Source organism: Nyctereutes procyonoides, unplaced genomic scaffold (assembly GCF_905146905.1).
Source record: "Nyctereutes procyonoides isolate TBG_1078 unplaced genomic scaffold, NYPRO_anot_genome, whole genome shotgun sequence".
NCBI classification, from domain to species: domain Eukaryota; kingdom Metazoa; phylum Chordata; class Mammalia; order Carnivora; family Canidae; genus Nyctereutes; species Nyctereutes procyonoides.
Window position 1 is genome coordinate 21,440,810 of NW_026575142.1, and position 12,730 is coordinate 21,453,539.

Consider the following 12,730-nt stretch of genomic DNA (forward strand, 5'->3'; position numbering starts at 1 on the left):
TGGCCTTTTTGGGGAAGTTTTGGGTTGCCTCAGCTTTGCATTTCTTTACTCTTAAAGAATGCTATTTATAATGAGCTATTTTTTAAAAAAAATATATTTTAAATTTACTTTCTTTTAATCTACTGTCAGCAGCATTTCTCTTTTACATAAATTCCTACTATAATTGCATGTGTTCTTATCAGCCTAATCCCAATGACTTTCTAGCTTCTAGAAGTTCTTTTAGTGTATGGTCAGAGAGAGAGGGTTTCTTCTTTCTTACCAAGGAAATTACTTCTTTTTTTTTTTTCCTGCTCCACTCCCTTCTTTTTGTTTTCAATTTAAGTTTTTCAGAGCTTGAAGAAAAGTAGGTGCTTCTTTTCTGTCTGTTCTCTTGAACTTATCTTTCTAAAATTTCATAGACTATTTTTCCTAAGAAAACCTTAAACTATATGAAATATGAAGAGTGTAGACAAGGTGTTTGTCTTTTAATAGTCTATGCTTTTGTTAATTATAACTTATGTTATAAGCTCACATTTAGGAAACAAAAAAAATTGACTTTTGTGTGTATTTGGCCTCTTGACCCTGTTGTTTCTACCTCCTTGTTATCTTTGAAATCTTGACTTTCTAATCTGGTAACTTCCATTTCTCTTGGACTCATTTAGGTCCCTCTCCCTGTTTTTATTCATTTTAGTTACCATTCTCAGAAACAACCCACTTCATCTTCCACACTGAGGTAAAATTCATATCTTATCGAATATTGCTACCTTCAAGGATGAGAGTCAAACTGCTCAGTGTGACATAGAATCACCGTTTTTGCCTGGCTCTCCCCTCCTTATTTTTCCAGATTCATCTTCGTATATGTTTTCTTTATCTGGATATACCTTCATTCTTTTTTTTTTTTAAAGATTTATTTATTTGAGAGAGAGAGAGAGAGAGAACACACTATGGGGGCTGGGAGAGTAGAGGGAGAGAATCTTAAGGAGACTCCCTGTTGAGCTCAGAGCCCACCCAACATGGGGCTTGATCTCATGGCCCTGAGCTTATGACCTGAACTGAAATCAAGAGTCACCCACTTAACCGACTGGGCCACCCAGGCGCACCAGAATTATCTTCATTCTTGAATAATTTTTTCACTTAGGAAACGTGTTTCCTCTCTCATGGTGAAGTTAGCTCTTTTTTTCTTGATTTGTCACTTTATACTGGTTTATAGAACTTAACACTTTGTCATAATTAATTTTTAAGTGTCCATCTGCCCTCCGGTAGACAGTAGTTCCTTGGTAGGCAGGCATAATGCTCCTAGAAAATTAAGTCAGGTGTAGAATACACAGGTACTTTTTAAATACTTGAATGAACTGTGGATTGCTAATATTTATCATCACTAGGCCTTATAAGTCATTCAGTAATTTTTTGAAGAAAGAAATTTTCTATTAGACTTTGAATTGGTAAAAAAATATATATATATATATATATATAAATACTTGAATGAACTGTGGGTTGCTAATATATTTATCATCACTAGGCCTTATAAGTCATTCAGAAATTTTTGAAGAAAGAAATTTTCTATTAGACTTTGAATTGGTAAAAAAAAACCCAAAAACATATATATATATATATATATATATATATATATATATATATATATATATATAGCCATTCCTGGTGGAAAGAATTAACTGCCAGAGTGGAGAAGGAAATAGGGTAGAGGTAGGTCAGACCAGGCTTATCAAGGGAGAAGCCTAATGCCATGTCACATACATAGGAGAGCAAAGTGCCTTAGTAGAATAAGATGAGCTGGTTAGAACTAGACATACTGAATTTATGTCTAAAGATCTAGACTGTTAATTGCCATAATAAAATATTTTAAGGTTTTTCTGAAATCAGTGTTCTTAGGACAACAGTTAAATTTAGTGTTTACATTACTAACCATTGGTAGAAATATGTCAAATAGTAAAAGAATATCCAATGCTTCTGTGAAGAAGACTGTATGCTTTTGTTCAGAATAAATCATAAGGCAAGCAATTGTTAAGATGAGAAAGGAGGCTTGTCTGCCATGTAACCAGAGCGACTAGTCTTTCCACAATGATTATGAATGAACATAATGCCTACGGTGTACAGGGAGCACTCTGCTAGGTATTCTGGGAGCAGTGGAGGAAATAAGAGAGTGGGTCCCATCCTTAAGGATTGTATTTTCATTAGGCGGGAAACCAGGGCCTAGGAGGGTTTATTAAAACAATGTATTAATACGTACAGAGCAGGACATGAGCAATACAAAAGTTTAAAAATGTGCAAATAAAGAATGGTATAATATAGATGGAGGAATGACTTGGAGGGGTAAATATTGATATGAGTTTTTTAAAATTTTAATTATTTATTCATGAGAGAGAGAGAGAGAGAGAGAGAGAGAGAGAGAGAGAGAGAGGGGCAGAGACACAGGGAGAGGGAGAAGCAGGCTCCATGCAGGAAGCCCAACATGGGACTCGATCCCGGGTCTCCAGGATCACGTCCTGGGCTGAAGGAGGTGCTAAACCACTGAGCAACCTGGGCTGTCCTTGATATGAGTTTTTAAGGGAGTTGATGAACCTGGATGGGTAATGAGCTGCCCCAGAATGGGTACCGTGTATACTGTGCCTCAGTATACAGGGGGAAGAGAGAGGGGCAGAATGAGTTGTGTTCGTATAAGGCAGATTGGTCGATCGGTTGCCAAAGAAGAATTTGTAGAACTTATTAATCAGGAACCATTCATTTACCTTATAGCACTTGTTTGTTTGGTATAAAGCCACTGAGTAAGACAGCATGATGCTTAAAAGAAATTAGACCTATCTTTACCTTTAAGGAGCCTACATTCTAAATGATAGAAAGTACACATATATAGGAAACAATAGCTTGACTAAATTAGTATATGACAAAGGGTAGAGAGGCAGCATGAAGAAGTTGGATATGTTTAGAATCTGTGAAACAGGATTAAACAATACTTGCTTGGAGCACCTGGGTGGCTCAGTGGTTGGGTGTCTGCCTTTTTTTGGCTCAGGCCATGATCCCAGGGTCCTTGGATCGGGAGCCTACTTTTCCCTCTGCCTTTGTCTCTGCCTCCCTCTCTGTGTCTTTCATGAAAAATAAAATCTATTTAACAAAAATAATACTTGCTTTACAGGGTTATCAGAATAAAATGAAGTAATACATAGAAAGTGCATACCCCTTAATAGGCAACTTATGTATGTGTATTGTCTCTCCCTTTTTTTTTAAGATTTTATTTATTTATTCATGAGAGACACAGAGAGGCAGAGACATTGGCAGAGGGAGAATCAGGCCCCCCACAGGGAGCCCGACATGAGACTTGATCCCAGGACCCCAGGATCACGCCCTGAGCCAAAGATAGACATTCAGCCGCTGAGCCACCCAGGCATCCCTTGACTCTCCCTTCTTCCTTCTCCACCTGTCAATTCTAAGGTAAACTTGTGCCCCCCCCAAAAAAAAAAAGAAAAAAAAGAGGTATTTGAAGGAAGCATAATCAGTGACACTTTCAGAAGGGGTGTGTTTTGTCTTGGGCCTTGAAAGTTAGGTAGAATTTAGCTAGTGAACGTTAGCAACAAAGATGTAGACATATGGAATGTGCTTCTGGGAACTATAAGCTTTTGTTAATGTTGAGTGGAAGAAGAGGTTTGAAAGGCAGGCTTGGAACCTAGAGGTTGGCTGGTACCCATGTAGTATTCTCTTCTGCTTGGATCCTATTTTGTACACTACTTTGACTAATTGTTTACATGTCTTCATGGGTCAGTTCCTTTGGTGAATAGGAATCAGGAGCTATCAGCTTTGAATTCCCCACAGCAAAAAGCATAGGGCTTTACACGTAGTAGGGTGCTCAATACATATTTATTGAATCAGAAGAACTAACAAATGCTTGGGTACATCAGAAGTAAGCGCTGTATGCTAATATTATATCAAATTATATAGTACAATGTGAGAGAGAATATTGTAGAGTAAATAGTGGGGTGTTGTAGAAAGGGTTGGATCTGATTTTCACCATGGCTCACTGACTTATGCACATTGGGAACCTGGGCAGATTCTTTTGCAGAATGTACTTCTATCTGAGACCATTTTTTTTTATGATAGTCACAGAGAGAGAGAGAGAGAGAGAGAGAGAGAGAGGCAGAGACATAGGCAGAGGGAGAAGCAGGCTCCATGCACCGGGAGCCCGACGTGGGATTCGATCCCCGGTCTCCAGGATCGCGCCCTGGGCCAAAGGCAGGCACTAAACCGCTGCGCCACCCAGGGATCCCTATCTGAGACCATTTTTTTAGCTGTCTGCTCTTCTGGCCTTTGTTCCTCATCTACAGAATAGCTAATACCTCCCTCATAGTGTTGTGGTAAAAACTCAGTGAAAACTAGCTCAGTGCCTTGCTCATATTGGGTGCTCACATAAATATTATTAATAGTCACTATAATAGTTATTTTTTGTTATTCTTAATTCACACCAAAACCTCGATGTGCATGTTTTGAGTGGCAAAATACACTTTCAATCAAAATACTGAGCAAGAACCAAAATAATGTACAATGCTATCCTATATATTTCATTGTTGATCCTGCTGTATGAAACTCAAAACCTTATTTTATCAAATTTAGGTTTTGGAAAGAATGACCTGTAACACAGCCTAAGGAGAATGCATCCTAGGCCCCATTCTCCCCAGTAGCAGGGCTTTTCAGGCCCTGCCTTGGTCCCTTACAAGCCCTATACAAACTTGAGTTCCCTGACCCTCATAGCAATTTGAAAATTGTTCGCCATGGCTTTTTATCCTCATTTTGCAGAAGCTGAAGAAATTAAGGATCAAGTGACAAGGTTAGTGAGTGTGAAAGTCATTTATAATAATGGTTAAAAAAAAAAAGCATAGGCTAAAGTTAAATTTTGAATCAGTGTCTACAGTAAGTGGGAGGTAAGATAAAGCACAGTCAATATGAACACTTGGAAAGATCACTGAAAAATGAGACTGCCTGTCGTAAGTGTGAATGTCATCTCATTAGTCTTTCAGCCTATTGACTAGGAAAAGTGTATGCAAGTCTCATTTTTCAAAGACAATGACCTTTTGGCAACATAGAGTCACAAAATACCACATTTTGCTCTTCATGGTTTTCACTGAAAATTTATAAACTTCAACTTTCAGGTATTCCAAAGAGATGACCTATCACACTAGTTGTCTGTCAAGCGTTTTTTAAAGCCCTTATAGGGCAGGTGAATTGCACTGTAATAAATATAGAGGCTGGACATCATTTTGACTTGAAGGATTCATTTTCATGTGTAAAAAGTCTATAGAGTAAAGTAAAACAGTGTTTGACTTCGCGCTCATCTAGACCTCAAAATGTGGAATCAGCTTTGGGAACCTCGTTTTATCTCCCCATCAGGCATCAAGTTCTGCATATTCTTTTCTCCTAGTCACTTTTCTTTTTTTTTTAATAAATTAATTTTTATTGGTGTTCAATTTACCAACATACAGAATAACACCCAGTGCTCATCCCGTGAAGTGTCCCCCTCAGTGCCCGTCACCCATTCACCCCCACCCCCCGCCCTCCTCCCCTTCCACCACCCCTAGTTCATTTCCCAGAGTTAGGAGTCTTTATGTTCTGTCTCCCTTTCTGATATTTCCCACACATTTTTCTCCCTTCCCTTATATTCCCTTTCACTATTATTCATATTCCCCAAATGAATGAGAACATACACTGTTTGTCCTTCTCCGATTGACTTACTTCACTCAGCATAATATCCTCCAGTTCCATCCTCGTTGAAGCAAATGGTGGGTATTTGTCGTTTCTAATGGCTGAGTAATATTCCATTGTATACATAAACCACATCTTCTTTATCCATTCATCTTTCGATGGGCACCGAGGCTCCTTCCACAGTTTGGCTACTGTGGACATTGCTGCTAGAAACATCAGGGTGCAGGTGTCCCGGCGTTTCATTGCATCTGAATCTTTGGGGTAAATCCCTAACAGTGCAATTGCTGGGTCGTAGGGCAGGTCTATCTTTGGCCTAGTCACTTTTCAAAGAAAATGTTTCCTCCTTGAAGTGGTGATCTCACCTGTGATGTATAGTTTCATCTATCTTGGTGCATCCCTGGTAGTTGAAGTTTAATCACTATTAGACTCACATTACCTACTACTAAGTGTGATTTTTTTTAATTTAAAAATGAATTCTCTCTGTTCTACTTTGAGATAGTGACCGTATCTTTATTCAATAGTATGTTCCTACCACTGAACACATAGTGGGTACTTTGCCTCATTATTTAATGAAATGGATTGCTTTGATTATGGTGCAACCTGTTGTTTGAGACCAGAGATCATACTTCTTTGTAATATTCAAAAACTAAATTGAGAAAAGAAGAAAGAAAAAGCCAAATATTGTAGATAATAATCTAGAAATGACGTAGTTACTGTGGGCTTTGTTATTGTTAGTCAGCCAAAAGAGTGATTTAAGGTTAAACTAGAATCTTCCACTTTACAAATGGTAACTCCCATCCCAGTACCAGTGGATTTTTACTGATATTTTTATTTTAAAAGGGCACAGTAAACCTATTTGGATAAGGATCAAATGAAAACCCTCATACTAGATCAATCTGTGACTTTTTATATTAAGTGAATTCTACCCTCCCCCCAGCTACCATTGTGAGGGATCAATGTAGGTTTTGAAATTCAGTGTAGGGAACCCTAGAATTTGTAGTGTCTCTTTTCCTTTTGAGAAATATGAGATCATCATGCATATAAAACACACCCAAAAGTGTTAAGTATAAAGCAGTAAAGGGAGCCCTGCTTAGTAGCAGTCTAGGTAATAAAATGGAAAGTTTGTGTCTCAGTTGCCTAGAATCTTCCATTTTGCCTTGTTACTACAACAACCACCTTGTATGCTAGAAATTAAAGGAGTTTCCCTCATACTGATCGCAGTGGGTCATTCCATGTGTCGTGGTTGAAGAGCACAGGGTAGATCCTTGTGAAGTCATCGGTCCGGCAGGGATCTTACCATAATAACTCAGATTAGTTTTAATATTGCTATAGTTTTTATCATGTTGAATGTTTCTTTTACTCTTTATTTAGACTTCATTGGAAATTTTCTTGTTAGCCACCAATGATTTTAGTTGTGACCCTCCTCCAACTCCCCCCCCAAAGTATTAGAATACAGTTTTCACTTATTGTAAGAAAAAAGGCAAAGTGGTTGTTAACATTTTGAATTTGCATTGAGCAATGATTATTGTTCAAATGCTTTTGATTGAGTGAAAGATGCTAAGTTACAGAGATCTGTGCTTTTTATAAACATTTGAAATTCATATATTGTTGTTTAATGCACCCTTTATAGTCAGCATTGTTATTTTTAGGTCAATTGTTAAGGTAATATTTAACAGGAATACTTAAGTGTGTAACCTTAAGGATAGCTGAAAGGTCTATAATACAAAAATTTTAGCTGTTTAAGAAATGAAATACATAAAAAAATGCATCAATGAATATTAAAAACCTTTATTGTAATACATAAATTAATACTTTGATACCAATTCTAACCTCAGGATTATTTTTTGCACCTTATATAATATTTTCCAATCGACCCATTTATCAAATTAATGAGTTACATAAGTAAATTTAGCTCATCTGCATATTTGTATACTTTAAATAGAGCCATGTAAACAGTTTCTTATCTGCCATATGTTGAAATGTTTTAGTAAACTAAAGACATAGCTGCTTAGTCAACAAAGATGGCATTAAATTGCACTGTTTTGGAAAAAAAAGTTAAGTGAACTAGATGCCTGTTAATCTGGTTCTTTAAATATCATAAACAAAAGTATCAGAATGTGTTTCCAAGGACAAAGGCGGGGTTTTCCTGGCTTTGATTGGTCGCTGCCTTGTCCTGTCCCACAGCCATCCTTAATTGGCTTTGGGTAGATTGGAATCACATAAGCAGAGTGACATTTATTACTTTCCTAGTTTTCTTTGCACCGAGCCCTGAGATTCCCAAGGAGTAACTGTAAGAGATTTCTTTCATTTCGTCCATGATCTATGAGAGGGGATCCTTCTACGAAGAGCAGGCATGAGTCTGAGTGCGAGAAGAGTGACTCTGCCCACAATAACGCCAATAGTCCTACAGAAAAGGGTATGTGACTCCTTCTGCCTTCTTCTTTCCTTTTTCTTGCCGTTTTTCTTTCTTCCTGTGACTGTGTGTTTATAAATATGTTGGAAACTCTAGTTACATATCCTGAGAGAGACTGTCATTCATTGAGGCTAGAGGTAATTAAAGGGTATATTAGTGGAATTAGACAAAGAGGGAAAATGCTGTGCTAGAGTATCTCTGTGGCAAAAAAGCTCCATGTAAAAGCAGTTTAGTCTCGATTTCAGGGCATTGTGATTTAGAGAGTATATTGAAGCTTTGCTTTTTTTTTTTTTTTTTCCTTCTGTAACTTCAGGCCTCTTTGCCTTTAGTTCAATAGGAAATCTGCTAGCTATTATGTTTTATATTTGTTTACTGAGAAGCAGTTTCTTTGTTTCACTATAATTCATAATACATCCATCTTCATTGTTGAATGGACTATATAATTGTTTTTCTGTTTAAACATATGGCACCAGTTTATTAGCCTCTGGTTTCTACCAATTTCTATTGAGTTGCTGCCTATTTGCTTAAGAGAAACTTTCCATTATATTCCCTTGTGAAAGAGCTTTCTGTTAATTATTAATGCAATCAATCCTGTGTATGAAAATATTGTATCTGTTAGTTTTCTGTAAAGTTTATTTCCATGTTTTACTGGCAATGTCATATTTTATAAGGTAATAATATATATGCCATGCAATGTAGCATTTAAGTAAAACTGAATATACTAAACTTTTCTTGGAAATACACCAAATAAAAACAATGTATTGACTTCCTTAAAGAATCAAATCTCTGGTATAGAAAAAGAAGGCACTAAAACACATCTTTGGCAATCTGCTTTCCGAATGGTTTTGGTAACACTAGAAACTGGAATGTTATTTCCGTACCTGACTTTTAATAGTTAACTATTAGTTAACTATTAGTGTATTCCATAAGTCAAAGGTCATGGTTTAATTTGTTTGAAAATGACAAATGCAACAATTAGGGTGTTTTTTTTTTTTTTAAAGAAGTATCTCTTTTTAATTTTTTTTAATTTTTGGGTTTTCAGTTTATTTTCTTATTCAGGCAACCACTCATTCACTAGGGACACTTTTACTTGGCATTGGATTCATATATGGTAATTTTGCCAACATTTGTTCTTTATCTTTCTTGATGCCTTTCTCTCATCTGAAGCAAATTTAATTAAAAATATTTTGCTTTGAGCTTGAATCCTTATTTTGATTTAGACTTAGCATTAATAATGACTGTAGAGATTACTTGACTCACTGGAATGTGAAAAGGTATACTAATATATATCAAATGTGTGTTCTTAGGTCTGAGTTCTTTATCCAATCAATAATTGCAGTTTAGGATAACCGAGAAGCTTTCATCATGTCCTTTTGGATGACATGTCGGTGTGGTAGGAAGCATACCACCTGGACTTTCTGTTTACTAGTGGTATGACCTTGGGCAAGTCACTTAAAAACTTGTGGTCTTTACTTTCTCACCTGTAACGCAAGAACTGAGAGATTTTCATTAAATGCTTTCTATGGCCGTATTTGGTGTCTGTAATTCTGTGATTCAAATAATATATTTTGTGTTTTCATAGTTAAAATTTTTAAACCATTTCTTATTTTCTTAGAGTGTAAAACATTAGAAAGAAATGCTATCGTTTTCAAGGACTTTGGGCACTTAGTCCAGGGGCAGTTGGTATGAGTAAAACTCGGCTAGAAAATCCAGCACTGACTGGTAAGTAGCAGAATGAGAATACTCTGGAAAGCTGTGATTATAGTTGATGTTAAGTCTGAGCTGCCGATGGTCACATCATTGTGATTTCTCTTGGTCTTTTATAATCTGCTTGTCAAGTCTTTTTATTACAATAATTACATAAGTCAAAATTTTCCTTTCCAGTGCTATTCTTTTCCAGTGAGTACACATATTAAATTTCTGTATAATTTAGGACATCACCATTTGCTGAAAGTACTTACGCTATTTCTTTATCCTGACATTTTTAACTCCCAAATGACCCCTTATCTAGAAGACTATTCTTAAAATCTTAATATCTCTTATTTTAGGAATTGGATAGTTTTCTGACTAAAAAATATCCATCTGCTCTGGTCACACTGTGACTTCTTTTCCGAGGTAGAAAATTATTCCATACTTGTAATTAACTTGTCATTTTCTATATGCACCATAATTTAAGATGATTTGACAAATTAGCACAAGCATTTCTTAGAGTATTTCAGGAGCAGCTTCTCATTTTCCTAAGAAGGCAGCAGGTGCTTTTTCTGTAAGTTTGGCATAATCTTTGCTCATCCTCAATGAGTGGCCGTTGAAAAATAATTTGTCAGCTGGAATCCTAATCATTTGAAAGGCTGAGGGCATTTCTGAAAATGCTTAATAGCATTAGGGAGTAATTTTCTTATCAACCTGTATATCTGATCTAAATGGCCATGAGATTCTCCTGAGAGTGACTAGGAATTTGAACTTTAAACATGGCCCCTTAACACAGTATGGGTCTTTTTTTGTAGAAGATCAAATACACTTTGATCTTTGAGGAACAGGGATTTTTGGTAGATTCTCTATCAAGTAAATTTTTAGGAAAAAAAATTTGGTTTCCTCCAATTCTAGTAGGCTCTAATTTCTTTGATTCTGGTTAATCATGGTTCTAGTGAAATTTCATCATATGTCTCACACATGGTTGCATCCCCACCTAATGTTCTGAATGAATCTTTTACCTTATAGCATTTTTCCCAGATAACTACTAGATTATATCTTTTTTTTTTTTTTTTTTTTTTTTTTTTTTTTATGAGAGAAGTCTGAGTCTCTTGGGTGTTGAGTGACTTATGCAAGGTCACCCAGAAGGTCAATGGCAAAGCTAGAAATAGAATCTAGGTCTTGTGACTTCCAGTGTGTTTCTCCTAGATATGTGTTAGCTCCTGAAATTAATATGTTAATGAAATTGCCTTATGGGGTGTATAATTGCCATTCAACTTCTAGTCTGGAATTAGCTTAGGCAAATCCTTTCATCTCCCTCTGCACCTCCACCAACTCCCATATGTTCTAGTGTAGAAAACATTTTATTCAGAAAGCAATTGTAAGCAGCAAAGTGTGTGTGTGTGTGTGTGTGTGTGTGTATAGAGAGAGAGAAAGAGAGAGAGAGAGAAAGAGAAAGAGAATTTATACCCAGAAGTCTAGATTGGTACATTACATCAAGAAACTATTTTAAGATCCCAGAGAATTAACAAAAGATCCAAGGATTGTAAAGTATACATTAAGTGTAATATAAAATTCATATAGAAAGCCTTCAAGATCAGAAGGCCAAATGTCCATATTCTGGTTCTGTGAGTAGGCATGTTTCATGCCTCTATCAAATTTACATTATTTTGCAAATTACGTTTACAAGCATTTCTGCATTTTTTAATCCATACTACAATTATGAGAGATATTCATAAGCACACAGGATCCTGAAGCATCTTCTGAAATCTCAGAGAAGAAAAAAGGGATAATTTCTTGAATATATTTTCCTTAAGATTCAAATCCTTTTGCAAATCTGAAATTCATGAGTATAATATGGAGCAGTGCCATTTATCAGAAGATTCAATTCTCTGTCTATACAAGAGAATAGTTTATGTTATATTCATTTCCTTCCTCATACAGTTAGAATCATTGCGATGACATCCTAAAAATAATTTTGTAAAGAATGAAAGAATACAGATTATCATATCACTATTTTGCCCAGAAACTTTTAAATACGTACAAATTCAGTCCAAATGTATGTAGCATCCCCTGTGCTTTGGGGCCTGTGTGGACCGTGGCTTCCCCAGCTTCATGAACCTCCGCTCAGTACGTGGCTTTTTCTCCTTGGGCTCTAAACACTGTTTGATGTTTGTCCCTCCATACTTTTGTGTCCCTCCATACATTTGTGCTTTATGGCCTATAGACAACTCGAAGATTCTCTTTGCTTTCCCAAAGGCTGCCTATTGTCTGTGTTCCAGCCAAGCTGCGGGACCATTCTGAAGCTTCTTAGGACTTTCTCAGCACATCTTTCTTTGTAGTGCCTTGATTCAGTATCACTGGACATGCCTTTGTCACTTATTTCCTAATTCAGTAGGTAGGTACCACCACATGACGTCAGTTTTATTCTTAGCATTTATAATACTGAAGTCTCATTAGCCTTCCACAGTTGTAGATCATAATTATGCTTTCTGACTATTCAGGTTTGACTTTTAGGCTTTTCTGTGTGTCTTGTTTTGCATTTGTTTTTGTTTTAATAAATCATGTACTATTTGGTCTTCAAAAGTTGTCTTTTGTTGTCTTACATCTAGATTTTAAAAAATTTAAGAGGCTCCTTAAATAAAGTGCTTTGTCAGTTACAAGCTGAATTTTTATTTCAAGTACCCAGAAAACTGAAATGACAGTGCATTAAACAGGGAGATTTATTTTTCTTTCACTTTACCAGAAGCCTCCGTCCAAAACTAATGCAGCAGCCCGACAATGTCCTTAGGCACCAAGCTCCTTCTTGCTTTCTGTTGTATGTTCCTTAGTGTGGGGCTCTTTTCCTTTTATGGAAAGATAAATGCAAATCTCCAGTCATCCTGTTCACATTCCTGGCATACAGAATGGGAAGCACCAAGGGCATGCTGGCTTGCTCTGTCA

At 36.5% G+C, this 12,730-nt stretch overlaps 1 protein-coding gene across 4 annotated transcripts in view; it reads left to right on the forward strand.

Annotated features, from left to right (window-relative positions):
- Positions 1–12,730, forward strand: part of GRB14 (growth factor receptor bound protein 14) — a 115,944-nt gene that overhangs the window by 46,369 nt on the left and 56,845 nt on the right. Inside the window, exon 1 of one of the 4 annotated variants that reach the window (XM_055308056.1) lies at positions 7,943–8,101. The exons of the other annotated variants lie outside the window; for them this stretch is intronic. Coding sequence (XP_055164031.1) covers positions 8,039–8,101 — 63 coding nt within the window. The 5' untranslated portion in view covers positions 7,943–8,038. Of the gene's footprint in view, positions 1–7,942; positions 8,102–12,730 lie in introns of those variants that run through there. 4 annotated transcript variants of the gene reach the window in all.